General features: G+C 35.2%; 1 protein-coding gene across 1 annotated transcript; it reads right to left on the bottom strand.

Annotated features, from left to right (window-relative positions):
- Positions 1-12,260: 12,260 nt before the first annotated feature.
- On the bottom strand, positions 12,261-14,001 carry LOC107955253 (actin-depolymerizing factor). The gene is made up of 3 exons (XM_016890996.2): positions 13,728-14,001; positions 13,151-13,416; positions 12,261-12,621 (listed from the first exon to the last, which is right to left on the bottom strand). Exons 1-3 carry the CDS (start codon positions 13,749-13,751, stop codon positions 12,471-12,473), a joined length of 441 nt encoding a protein of 146 aa, XP_016746485.1. The 5' UTR covers positions 13,752-14,001; the 3' UTR covers positions 12,261-12,470.
- Between the last annotated feature and the right edge of the window lie 296 nt (positions 14,002-14,297).

The following is a 14,297-nucleotide window of genomic DNA, read 5'->3' on the forward strand; positions in this document are numbered from 1 at the left end:
ATCAAAGATAGCAAATTCAAAATGGGTAAAATGGAAAACTAGATGCCCCAGATATCACAGCTTGAGCTTCTCTGTACCAACTTCTTGAGGACCATTTTGAGCTCAATCTGGGTTTAGGGGATCCGGGGTACTTTGTCGATGCCCCAAGACGTAACATACTTCTTCATTGTTAATTTAAGCATAGCAAGACTACTTTATGCCCCACTTTGATCCAAATTTGAGCTGCCCTTTTTGGGTTTTCAACTCAAATCCCCTTTGGTCTCAAGGCACCTTTTACGGGTTTTCGCCTTAGCCTCTCATTTTTCTTTCTTCTCTTTTTTTTTTTTGATTTTTTATTATTTTTTGATTTATTTTTTTTATTATTTTTATTATTATTTTTTTTGATCTCAAGGCGCCCTTTATGGGTTTTCACCTTGGCCTTTCCCCTTTTAGGTAAAATACTTCTTGGCTAAATCTAAATTCACTAGATTGGGCAGGTCTTTTCTATCCATCTTGGTTAATATCAATCTCCTCCAGAACAGGCCTTCTTTACTACATAAGGTTCTTCCCAGTTTGGCATCTACTTTCCTTTGAAATCCTTTTGTATAAGAAGGATCTTTTTCAACATTAGGTCCCCCTCGTGGAATTCTTTAGGATGAACTTCTTTGTCGTAAGCTCACATCATCTGACCGTGATGGATAGCTTTTAACCCTTTTTTTATTGGGTTCAATTGGCAAAAACATTTCCATTCCATAAACCAATGGGCAAGGTGTTGCCCCGGTAAAGGTCCTGGCCAACGTTCAATAAGCATAAAGGGTAAAATGTAACTTCTTTATGCCAATCTTTACCAGTCTCGGTTATCTTCCACGATCTTTTTTTTATCTTTTTTTTTGGTTTTTTTTTTCTCTTTTTTGTTACCTTTACTGCACTGTGATATGGCGTCTGATCTTTGAATAGACTGCAAAATTTTGACATTGTGCAATTGTGCATTGTTAGACATAATCCTTTCTGGCATTCTTTGTCGGCACTTGATCTCTTTTCCCTTTTTTTGAATTTGAATTTGATAACTATCTGACCTTGTAACATTGGCATATGAAGCTACCATCACCCTCTTAGTAAAGTAATCGACAACCACAATGATGAATCGGTGTTGGCTAGAAGCTTTTGACGAGATCGGCCCCATAATATCTATGCCCCACATATAGAAAATCTGTGAAAAAATGGATGAGGCACATAAGTCTTGTCTTCCTCAATCCAGTATTTATGGCATAACTGATGCAATCCCCTTCTATGGTGGCCCAACAATACTCGAACCTCATGATTAGCCTGGCAATCATACAACCATTAGCATATGATGTTCAAACACCCTGCAGCATCCTCACGTCTTTGTATCCCAAGCATATCTTGATGCGATCATGTGAAAACATCTTTGAATTCTTGGAACAACTCAATGACGTCTCACTTTGTCTTTGTGGTGATGCAGGCTCTGATGTTTGCCTCTTTCTTCTTGTCCTAGGCTTACTGTCCACTAACTCTTTGTAAGGTAGGATCTGTTTTCATCTTGTTCTACCATCCTTAAAAAATCAAGAGATATGTTACAGTCTTTGTCATCTTCAAAGTCCTGAGATCCTTCTAGACACATATCTCACTCAAAAGGAGATTCTGGGTCAGTAGCAGCGTTGCTCATGTCGTCGATATCTGGGTACCTATTGTAGGTACGAAGGAAGATTTCAAAGAATAAATGAATCTAAAAATGACTATTTGTATGGTATGATCATGAATGAGGAAAAAAAGAATATTTGCTTAAAAAAGATGCATTTTATTGAAATAAAGATTTTAGACACAAGCCTATTTCACAAAAGGATTTTTATTACCTTTAGGCTTAAAGCAACAAGCGTGTTTTGAATATTACTCTAAATTAGCTCTAAAAATACAAGAATCTCTTCCATAGTCCCATTGTTCAAAACACTCTCAAGTATGAAAGGGCAGACGCTTGGAAACTTTTATTCCCTAGTTCTCTCTTCGGATACATCGTTAATGTTCAGATTCCTTGATATTCTTTCTAGGCCTTTAATCTCTTCAATTTATTTATTATCCATCAGGTCTTGCACTAGGGCCCTGAGCTCGATGCATTCTTGAATCTCATGCCCCTATCCATCATGGAACCCACAATGTTTACCCCTTTAACAGAAAGGTTGGGTAACGGATTTTCTGCACAAGAGGGATCATCGAATTTTACGATACCCAATTTGATGAGTCTTTTGATTATCTTTTTAAAAGCGACGCAATTCTCGATCGAATGCCTTGTGATTCCCCCATGGTATTCGCATTGGTCATTTACATCGTACCATTTGGGGTATGGGGGCTGTATTGGTTCTACATAAAAAGGGGATACAACATGTGCGTCAAACTAAATTTGGTACAACTCTCTATACGTAATTGGGATGGGCGTGGACTAAGGTTTTTCTGAGTTCAGTCTTGGATTGGGTTCTTGCCTTGGGGGGACCTGATGGCTAATAGTTGTCGTCCTTGGCTAGCTTATTGTAATCAGCTTCGAATAGCCCTTGTTATACCTACTCGTATTATTCACTTCATTTTTTTCTTCTTCAGGGCCCTTAAAGTATTAATTTGGGTGCTCCATTCTTGCCCTTTTTTTTGTTTCCGTTAGACCATCCAGATCAAGGACAACAAGATTGGCTAGATCATCCTCCAGGTTAAAACCTGAACTCGTCGAGAAATTCAACGGTGTCGAGGTATCAGTCTGATATTAGGGCCTGATAATGACGAGTATCCCTTGCAGATGCGCACCTGGTTGGGTCGGGATGTTTATTAGGGTAAACTCTTAGGGATAAATAAGGTCTTCATTATCATCCCCACTGTCAACAACCGGGCCTTTCCTTTTTTCAAGTCTGTCGATTAGTAACTGGGTTAACTGGCCCATCACATTCCTTTGGAATTCTTGCATTTGATCCCACATGTCCTGTTGAATTTTGGCCAATTACTCCTGCATCTGTATTTGCATTTGCTCTATTCTATCCAACTTTTGGTCCATGGCTTTTGTTCTTGCGCAAGTACGGTAATGATGCTTAGTCGATTAACTAAAATAATTTTACTTAATCAGTGTCCTTTTGTGAAAATCTAATGCAAATGATGTAATGCAATGCCAATGCATGGGATGAATGCAAAAAAAAAAGAGAAGCATTGATTCTGAATTCAATTCTATTAGAAGAACTTTTCTAGAAAACAAATTTCTTTACATAAAACGGATTACATATGCGGCCTTGCCCTCATATTCCAAGTGAAGGCATCAATCCCTTTCTTAAGGTCAAATCTTGTAAACTTCCAATAGATGCCTCCATTAGCTCCTTTTTGCTTGATCCGGGCCGCGGCCCATTGCTCACTTATCCCCACGATGCTTGTTAGCTTCTTTAAGAAAGTTGTCGGCTCTCGAATAATCTTTTTTGGCTTGAATCACTGGCCAAAGAAACAAAGTCGTGTATTCCTTCATGAGCTATCAGCTTTCTCTCGTTGTGTTTACTTGGACCATATTCAGGCAGCCGTATTATAATCTACTTTATCAAGAAATTCATTTTCCATGAAAAACTCTCCATTTAGCAACTAAACGTGAATCAAAACCTCTTTTCTATGATGATGCAATGCAATGCAATCATAAACAAAACAAAACAAAACACGTCAGTACTGAAGAAATAAATAACAAATAAAGCACCTATTCAGGTGACCACTAGATTTTAGGTACGGTTCTACCTAAGGTGGACTCTTAGGGTTCACTATATGAGGTTCAGTTCTAAAGAAAATGGTACCCAAACCAGCAGTTTCCTCGATCCTCACCTATTATAGGCTCATACAGACTGAGTTCAATTTAGGGGAATACATTTACCTATGGCCATGCAGAGATGAAAATCTTCTCATGAAGACATAGGTACGGATGTATCCCGAAAGCGATCCACTATCCCATGCGGAGGTGAAATCCTCACGAAGGACTAGTTTCTCACTCCCACTTTAAGGGTAAGACCAAGCGGTCATGCAATGCGATATGAAAAACTATTAAAAGACTCAAACCAACAAAGCAAGTATTATGACATAAACCACAAAGATAATAGATGAAATGTAATGAAAGGATCGTATTTTAAATCAAATTTTCAATTTTCGATGAAAAGACATAAATTAATCAATTTACGGCTTGACTCTTTTAGTCTCCAGTGGAGTCACCAAGCTGTTGAAACCATTTTTTTAAAAACGGGTCGACTTTTATTTTAAAAGCGAAGACAAGAGTTGCCACCAATCTTTTTATGAGGTGTGATCAGGTCACCTTATGATTGATCATTTTAATAAAGCGTCTTGATTTACTAAAACAAAAGTTTTGGACTATGAAATTCGAGAAAATGAATTCGGGAGTCAGTTACGGACGAGGAAGAATTAGCACCCTCGTAACGTCCAAAATTGGTACCTATTTGATTAATTAATGTCTTAACATCGAAAGTTGAAAACCCGAAGAGAATTTAAAATACGATCCCCTCTTTTTTATTAACGTTAATTTAAAAATGTTTGGATAAATCGAAGTGGATGTTAAAGACTTTCTTGTCCCGAAGTAACAAAATGTCACATCCAATACATTAGGACACGACATCATAAACCCTCGAGAATAAGCTTGTCTTTTGATTTTCAAACCTCATGCATTTTAATTCGGTCATTTGGGTCAAACGAGAAAAATCGAAACCTAGTACGTTAGGGTACAATCTCTCAAATTTCTAAACATGAAATATTGTGCTTATTAAAATCCGTTTTTATGAATGACAGCGAGTATAACACTTCAAAGGTGTGCATTTATGTCGTTGGGGATAAAATAAAACGGTTTAGTATGGATGTGTAAAAACTTAAACACAACTTTTGAAGTGATGAAGTGTGATGGAATGATAACATGGAGCATGGAATAACGATTTATGAGTAAAGTGTTACATTAATTAATGACAATAATATAAAAACACGAACAAGTGAATTATAGTACATATGATGACAATAATCACATAATATACGTTATTTAAATACCAACATTAATAATCGAAGAAAAATGAAATAAATGATATAAAACAATTTGAAATAAATAATAAGACAATTTTAAATAAATAATATATATCAAAAAGGGTTCAAATAGATACTATAAAAAGCAATTTAAAGTAAATAATATAAAATCATTAATATACAAAACAATAAAATAATATATAGAGCAATGTAAAATAAATAATTTATAAAACAATTTAAGCTAACATATAAAAAGTTTAAAATAAATAATATGTGAAAATTAAATTTAAAATAGAGAATATATAAAAAAATATATAAAACGGTTCAATAAAAATAATATATATGAAATCTAAAAAAATAATAAAAAGGTTTATAATTATTAAAGAATTTAAAAAAGTTAACATATAAAACAGTATACACTAAATAACTTATGAAAGAATTAAAATAGATCATATATAAAATAGTTTAAAATATATGAAAAATATTTAATAAATAATATGTAAAGAAGCTTTAAATAAATAATATATAGAAAAACTTAAAAATAAATAATGTATAAAATAATTTAATATAATTTATAATAAAACAATTTAAAGTAAAAGGCCAAGGATTGAATTAAAAATGAAATAAAAGTAAAGGGCAAATTTAAAAAAGAGAAAGGAAATACGGCCCAAATAGAATCCCAAGCCCTCAAAACGCAGCGTTTCGAAGCGGATCTAAGTGAATCAAGGGTAAAAGTCATAGGGCAAAATTCAAAAGTGAAAGAAAAGAAAAGGATTTGATTGAAAACGTGCGAGAAAGCGGAGAGACTTGAAGCGCAATAAGCCCATCAATGTGAAAACACGCGGATCCCCTAGCGGGTTTAGGGTCGGAACTCGGGTTAGAGGCCTAAAATGACATCGTTTTGGCCTCTAAACCCACACACCAAAACGGCGTCGCATGGATTCCGCTATAAAAGTTAAAATTTTTGAAAAAAACCATTTTTACAGCCATTTTTTTAAAGAAGGGTTTCTTCTTCCCTTTGCTCTTTAGGCGTGGTCTTGGGGTTCGGTTGAACTCCATCGGTCGACCACCGTTGCTAGCGATGGTGACCACTGCAGGTGGTGGCCGGAGGGATACCCGGAGCCTAAACTAGGCCACCCTTTCGCATAGAAGGAGATTTAAGATCACAAAAACCCATAAACAAAATCCAAAAAACCCCTAAAACTACCGCAAAACCACTGACCCTTGGCCTCCTCTATCGTAGCCTTAATCGGATCCCTAGGGATCTGTTAATTTTTGGACTAGAGAAACAGATGCCAAGGATATCGACGCCGAAATACGGGTAAAAATTTCCCCCTTTTTTATATATTTGTGACAGATTCAAAATAAAATAAAAAAGGAAAAGAAAAAACAAAGAATCAATGGATGAACCACCTTGAAGTGTATTTGATTTCTGTATTCGATTGTTGTGTATGCGTAAAAGAAGTTACAATCAAAATGAAATTGGCTTTATAGCTGAATAAGAAAAACCATAAAAATAATACAATATTTTTGTCCCTTTTTTTCTTCGTTTTGTTGTTATGCTTGTCCCTTTTTGTTGGTACAGAGGTGTTTTCTGGCACGTACGGAGGTACGGAGAGGGTACGACGAGGGCGTGGCGAGCAGTGGTGGTACTAGAGGCTTGGGCTATGGCGCACTTAGGAAACCCCAGGGTTCTGAGTGTTTAACATTTGGGGCCTGTTGGGCCGTGTAACTTTGGGGTAGGTTTTAGGTTTTGGGGCCTTATTGGATTGATGTAATTGGGTTTTGTAACTAGACTGAGCTGTTAAAGGACTGTTTAAAATTGGACTCTATATTTTATTTGGTTTTATTATTGTTTTTTTTGTTTGTTTATAACGGGCCGGGCAAATTGGGCCTATTACATACATTATACTTATGTTTTTTTATCACATATCAAATAATTAACTTACCTTATTTTAAATAGGTAAACAACTATCACATACCTGGTCACTTAGCCTGATTTATACATTAGTACATAACTTATCTTTGCCCATTGAACCATTCGGAATTGGGTAGGATACTCGGATTATCACACATATCGTACAATGCCAACGTCCCAGACCTGATCTTACATGTAATCACATATCAATGCCACTTTCCTATACAGGGTCTTACTTGCACACATATATTGGAATCACATATCGGTGCCAACATATTAAACGTGGTCTTACTCGCACACATATATCGATGCCATGGTCTTACTCGCATATCACATATCGGAATCTTATGTCATGACATATGTATCTTAGATATTTCTAAGGCTCATACGGGGCTTTCGGACATCGTAACTCAGTCGAAACGAATTCATAAACATAGCTGCCAAGCTTGTACACATTCAGCTAATACATGTATTTATTCACATATTCATTTCATCATATATAGTTCACATTTAATTAAAATTAACAACGTCTATTTGCTTATATACTTACCTCGGACAATGAAAAATGGAATGGGACGACTAGTCGACAACTTTAGTTTTCCCCCGGTCCAAATCTGATTTTCTCTTTTCTTGATCTTAATTGAGCTTGAAAATGACCAAACCCTAACTTTCTTTATTTCTTTTTCTTTTCTTTATTATTTGGAAAGAACAAAGATTATGAAACCATGTTATATTTTATTATTACATATATTATTACATAAATTACCTTATTAACCTTTGTTAATTAATACAAAACCTATATATATTAAGGTCATGACCGTCCATCCCTAACTTCAATAGTCAGTTTGCAACATAAAACCCCCATATTAAAAGAACAACAACTATTCAGCCCTTTTACAAATAACCACCAAATTTTTATTTTATGCGATTAAGTCCTTTTATTTAATCGGGCACTCAAACGACAAAATTAAGTCACGAAAATTTCACACACGCAAATTCACACATAATAAACACATAAAATAATTTCTAAATTTTTTTTGACTCAGATCCGTGGTCTCAAAACCATCATTCTGAATAAGGTCTAAATCGGGCTGTTATAGTCACAGTGTCTCCCCATAGAGTCGATAGACCTTCGTCACGTCGTCGCTCTAGCGAGCCAGTAGATACCATTCCATGTTACCGTCCAAACTCCCCTATATCCCCATTTTAGTCCACTCATTCCTCTAATACGCCAAATTTTTCTATCTTCATCTAACCCACCATTTGCTACCCTCTTTACACCCCATTTTGTCTGTGTACATAGCACGCATATCATTTCAATCAATACTATTATTCCACTATATCATGGAGTATGCCAATATTTCACCAAGAAATTACCTTACCAGTTTAACAGACATCCTTAGAATTTTCATATTTATGCAGACCAATGCATGCATATTATATCCACACAATCATAGTTCATACTCGAAAATAACCATAAAATCATATTGAACTCTTTGTAGATTATAAAAGCACTACAGCAACAACAGAGCACCCAAACATGGAGAATAGAAACTCACCTTACATCCTTTGCCCTTGTCAGCTTAGCTTGCCCAAATATTAGAGCCTCCTTCATCCTAACAGCTAAGCATGACAACCATTTATCAATTAAATCAAAGATATTCAAGCCTTAAAATCCTAAATCCATTGTTTAAAAACTTATTAGGAATCCTTACTCTCGTTCTTTCTTTAATCCATGAGTACAAAGTTAAGAAAGCTTACCAATTCCTCCATTTCTCTACCTTCAGACTTCAAATCTCACGACTACGGTTTCATGTAGAGCTCTCCTAAGTTTTCCTAATCTTCAGAACAACAGAAGAAGACAATTAGATGAGAAGAATATGAAAACAGAATTGAGAAGAATTCCTTTTGTAGGAAGACCCCCTTCTCACCTAAATATATACCTCCTCTTGCATGATCTCCAAATCTTAATTAGCTATCCATCAGCAATCATTGTGTCTCCCGCCATGGAACCATTGATTCCTTTTTAACCTAACAAGAATTGAAATCCAACTATTTACAACCCAACCACTTCAATTTATAAATATTTCGGTAAAGCCCACCAACTTAATACTTTACTTAATTCACTCCTAATTCTCCTACAAATTTGGGTCTATAATGAATACCAGATGTGACACAATAACATTAACAAATGAGTTTAACAATAAGAAGTAACTCATCATGTAATTGGGTAATGCTTGAAGAATTTACTTACAAAAAAAACTTTACCTTAAAGGATAATAAAATTTTCTACCAACTCTAGATCCTTTGATGTAGTTTGTCAACCACCTATTTGAATGCCAACTATTTTTACTTGCCCACTACCAAAGTTAAAGAAAAGTTCTTATCATGTCTCTTTCTTTTTGAACCCTCAAAATTGTCTAGATTCCTTTTCATTATTTGAGAGGTACATTGATACTAAAATATATCAACAATTTATCCAAATTAAACTTTTGCTTGGAGCTATAATCATACTCAATTAGCATACCTTTGACCTTTTCTACCTTAACCCTACTATTTTGCCCGAAAAAAAGGCTATTATATGAAAAAAAAAGGCTATCTATAAGTTCACTCTCATTGGGGCGGGCAAGACTATTTAACAACCTCCACAGAGAAGTTGTTATTTTCCAAACCCCTTTCCTCTTTATATCCACCCTATCCTCATCATCACTTCTTAAGTTTCACTGTTCTTTCTTAATTTTGAACCTGATTAAGCCCCCACCTTGATATTACGCTTGACTTTGATCAATTTCATATTCTTTCCCTAAGGTTCAATTGTGGTTATCTTTTTCCCTTTATTAATCATATCCTCCTACCCCATTTGATTCCCCAATACTTGATCCTTGTTCCAAATCAATCCCTCTTTCTTGATTAACCCCTTGACATTGTCCCCATGAGCCAAATTAGTACCAATCTACCTCTATGCAACATAGTTTTAGGAAATTGTGTTCTCCTTTCTACTTATTTCCTTTTTTGATTCTCCATTCTACTCAATTTTCTCATTGTCACTTCGTACAATTAGGATAGAATAAGAACCCAAATTTTAATGTAAAGGTAGCCTTGGCAACTCACCAAAAGAAATCATGCTATCGTTATCCTCTTTGAACGTCTTCCCCTTAAACAAACCACCATAAAAATTTGTTATCAAGGCACATCTATAGAAGATATTTGAAAGTCGTTCATAATTGAACAAGGCAACTCTAATAAATCCATTATTTTTTTTAAGCACAATAAACCATCTAAATGGGGTTTTTGATATCCAACTCAACTCTAAGTCAAATTAAGCTATCTAAGTTGCCATTTTTGTCATTCCAATCAATGGCCATCACCTTTTCAACAATTCCCCCAAGAGTCATTGCCATATTTTGATTTATGTATCTAAAGGGGTATTGTAGATTTGAAGCCAGAATGAAGTTGATGAGAACACATAATACCTAGAACTATATAACACCAAAAAGTGTTGTATAATAAATAGGTTTGGATTAAACACCAAGGGTTTTCATCCACAATCTTATTTTTATCATCTTTAGATCCAAATTTAACCACAAAAAACATTGGATGCTACAATCACAGATTTAAAAACTACAATGAGAGCCTCTTTATTGGAAGTCCTTTCAATAATAACCCAACCACCACCCAGTTTTCCTACTTAGCTAACTCTCCCAATCCCTTTACGATCACACCCACCACATTTGAAGTTTCCTTGACTATGAAGAAAAGTTTGCGGAAAAGATCCGCAATGTTCTCTATCATCATGCTCTAATAACAAAAAAAATACGAAATTACACAAATCTTTTCTAAATCCTCGCCCCTTTAAGAATTGGCATGTATTTAAGTAGGGAAACCCTCTTAACATTCCAACCACAACAACCTTTATTTGGATCCCTGATTCACTTGCTCACAGTCTACCACTAGCCATCTCTTCCATTTCCTGCCTCTCCCTCCCAAACCTCTTGATACACCCAATTTTCAAATTTAAGTCACCGAGACCCCTATGTAGATCTATGTGAATCAACCTCAGAAACCCAAAGAGGGAGAAAAACAAGAAAGAAAAAAAGTTAAAAGTAAAGAAAAATCACAAGAAAACAAAAAAGCTGTAAAATCGCATTGCACTCTCACTATGTTTATATAAGGACTAATCTAAGGGAGGCAAGCATTGACCTTGGCCCTTTTAAATGGAAAAATTGCTTTCTATATCTTTTTGAAAATGATGAAATTATAAATTAGTATAATTGTAAATTTGCCTTCCCCCCTCTCATACACACAATTTATGATTCAATGTAGGCTGCCCAAAACTTTTTTATTTTTTTGCCTTCACCCCTATGTTCATAGAAAACCCTAAACTCTAAACATAGGAAAGAGTTTCGCTTGCCATTCTAGTATCGACGTGTTTAATTGATTTTCAAAATGTTCTTTAAGCCTATGAAATATGAAGTTAGGCTAAAGCTATCTACAGAATGACATTATAAATAACAGCCAGCTCTTTTACAAATAGTTCAAGCCGTACATTGGCGGGGTTTATTTTCTGATAGCATATTCTACTTGTTCCACAATCTTCATCAACAAAAATTCAAGAGCATGCCACAGTGGATATATAATATGGTAGTTGTCATTGGGAGTGAATGGTTAACGATCCTCTGATCTTGTTGGTAGAATTAGATCTTTTTGTTTTAGTGGTAAGACTGGATACCTGACTAGATAAATTGGAAAAAACACCCCCCTCCTCCCGGGGGGTTAAGAGTGTTCAATTCTCCGTAAATGTGCTAAGCTACAGAGAATCGTGAGTGCATAGGGCCATGGACTATTAAGGCTTACGCTTCTTTCAGTGTCGGACACATGCTTGTGCCGGCAAATATTATGCAAGCTGCCGAGGCATTTGCATGTCGAAGCTTGAGGAGTTAGTTAACTCGTTTGGGATTTTGTGGTTGGTCCAGAAATCAGGACAAGACAAACTAAAGGGAGATGCAAGGAACCTTGCTGAATGGCAAACCGCTATATTAGTTGTCCTCCTCATCTTGTTTCTGTACAATGTACCCTTTTTCTTTTATAAATTCTTCATTATATCATTCAATTTGGGTAATAGGAAGCTTGTGAAAGCGCTTACCCTTTGAAAAATTCCTACATTTTATTAACTTTCTTGAAGCATTGTAAACCATGCTCCTCAATTATACTGAAAGGCTTTTTCTTTAATCCCACAATATTTCTAATTCCAAATGTTGGAGCAGGAAATACATTAGGTAGGGAAGCAAAGAGAACATTTGTGAGACATGCCAAATTGCCAATATATGTGAATGGTAAAGAATCTGAATTCATGGCAACAAAGTTACTTTTAGCCTAGAGCTTCAGATCAGCTTTTTACCAGATTCTGGTTATTCAAGGACTAAATATACACTAACTTGTATGCGAAAATGATCCTGCACCTAGCTTTATGAAGGAAGGAGTAACGCAGAGTTGGGTAATCTCTTCAAATGGAACAGCTAAAACTGCAAACTGTTCAATGAGCACGATCCCTCACCACTTCAAGATCCATCTCTGTAGGGTCAGTAGCCTGAATCTCGTAATGGATACCGTCCAGTTCCCTTCTAAGCCTGTCTTTTGATGTGGCATAAAGCATCTTTGCACGGATTCGAGAGGATGAAGGGCACCTGATCAACAAAACACAATTGTTAAGTAAGAAGAACATCCCATCGGCAACTTTGTCAATATGAAAACAACAATAATGACGTCATGTAAGTAAATGACACAAAATAGGACCATTTGTTATCCTTGGTGAAACCATAGGCTAGAAAGAGTAGGTTTCCAAGTAAAGTAAAAAACTTAAGTAAAATCAGATGTCCGCTTATGGTCATTTATTCAAGTCTATAAATAAACCATGGGTCAAATACTATCAGTATTTTATGTCCTTTCTTGCTGCAGGCCAAACACTTAAATAAAACTTTATCTGTTCTTTATGGCACATTAAAGAACAAAAAAAGGGTAACAAATAGCATACAGACATATCCACTTAAACATCAGAACAATCTGAAACATAAGCTCCATGAAAGTAAGAATAAAACAACAGCGCAGTCACTAACAAGGAGCTTTGCACTAACAAGGAGCTTTGCACTAACAAGTAATTAATAGTGTCAAATTTGTTATACTGCAATAATAGTCAAACCAAAGGCAAAAATCTACCATGCAATGAAGAAAATCTTGCTCTTTTGACAATTCTCAGAAGTAACAAAATCAAAGTCGTAGACGGCATATCGGCAATCAGTTTCAGGCAGAGATGCAGCGAAGTCATCATAGGTCTCAGCAGGGGCACCAGTTTTCTCAACCACAACCTCCCTTTTCTTCTCATCGATCCTATATTTCACATACCGATAAACTTTCTTCCTTTTCAGCTCCAAGAAAGTATCCTTGGTCTGATCAGCAACGCCGATGCCTGATGTAGCATTTGGCTGGAAATACAAGCATCAACCTTATACATTTATTTTATTGGTAAAGGTGGAATCAGAGTTTTCATATTTTTCAAGAGATGATAAAAAATGGGTCGACATGTTTATTAATTTTGGAGCATCGATTGGAACATGAGAAGTAATTCAAAGTTTTACAGAAAACCAAACAACATATACAACATGCAATAGCAGAAAGTCACCTTAACAGATACAATAAATTGATATCAACATAAGAAATAGCAGATTAAACATTTTTTTTTAACATCTCAAAAGGAAATAAAACAATAAAGAAGTCATGACAGAGTGAGATATACCCGACTGAATCCCCTAAACGACATTGAAGCAGAAAGAAGTAAAGCAAACGGAACAAAGAACAGAGAGAAAAGGAAAATAAAGAACAGCCCTAGGTTAAGTAACAAGAGCCCCAGAGGCGATAACAGAGGCGGAGACTAATGAAAGAGAGCTATGGCGCTTATATTGTTAATAAAACTACAAGGAAATGAAGTTCAGAATAAACAAAATATGCGTCATATATGATATTTTTTTCACACCATAATATATATCCACTACTTTATAAAAATAAAATGGAGATCTAATGCCACCTTTGGCTTCTTTCTTTTATTTTTATTAAAAAGAAAATTCTTTCTAATTCTAATTATTTAGTTAATAAAAGTTTATATGTTTTTTAAACATGACTAACCAACAAAAAACTAATGGTATTGTTTGCTGCTTCCAATATTATATTAAATTCTAAATACAAAGAAGTTATATAGATAAACAACAGAATCTTATTTTATTCTCTACTCTTAAAGATTATAATAAATTGTAAATTGAGTGTTAAATGTAAAATGATATAAATTTAAGTGTACTGAAATGGATTATTT

The sequence above is a fragment of the Gossypium hirsutum genome, chromosome A07, assembly GCF_007990345.1.
Source record: "Gossypium hirsutum isolate 1008001.06 chromosome A07, Gossypium_hirsutum_v2.1, whole genome shotgun sequence".
NCBI classification, from domain to species: Eukaryota; Viridiplantae; Streptophyta; class Magnoliopsida; order Malvales; family Malvaceae; genus Gossypium; species Gossypium hirsutum.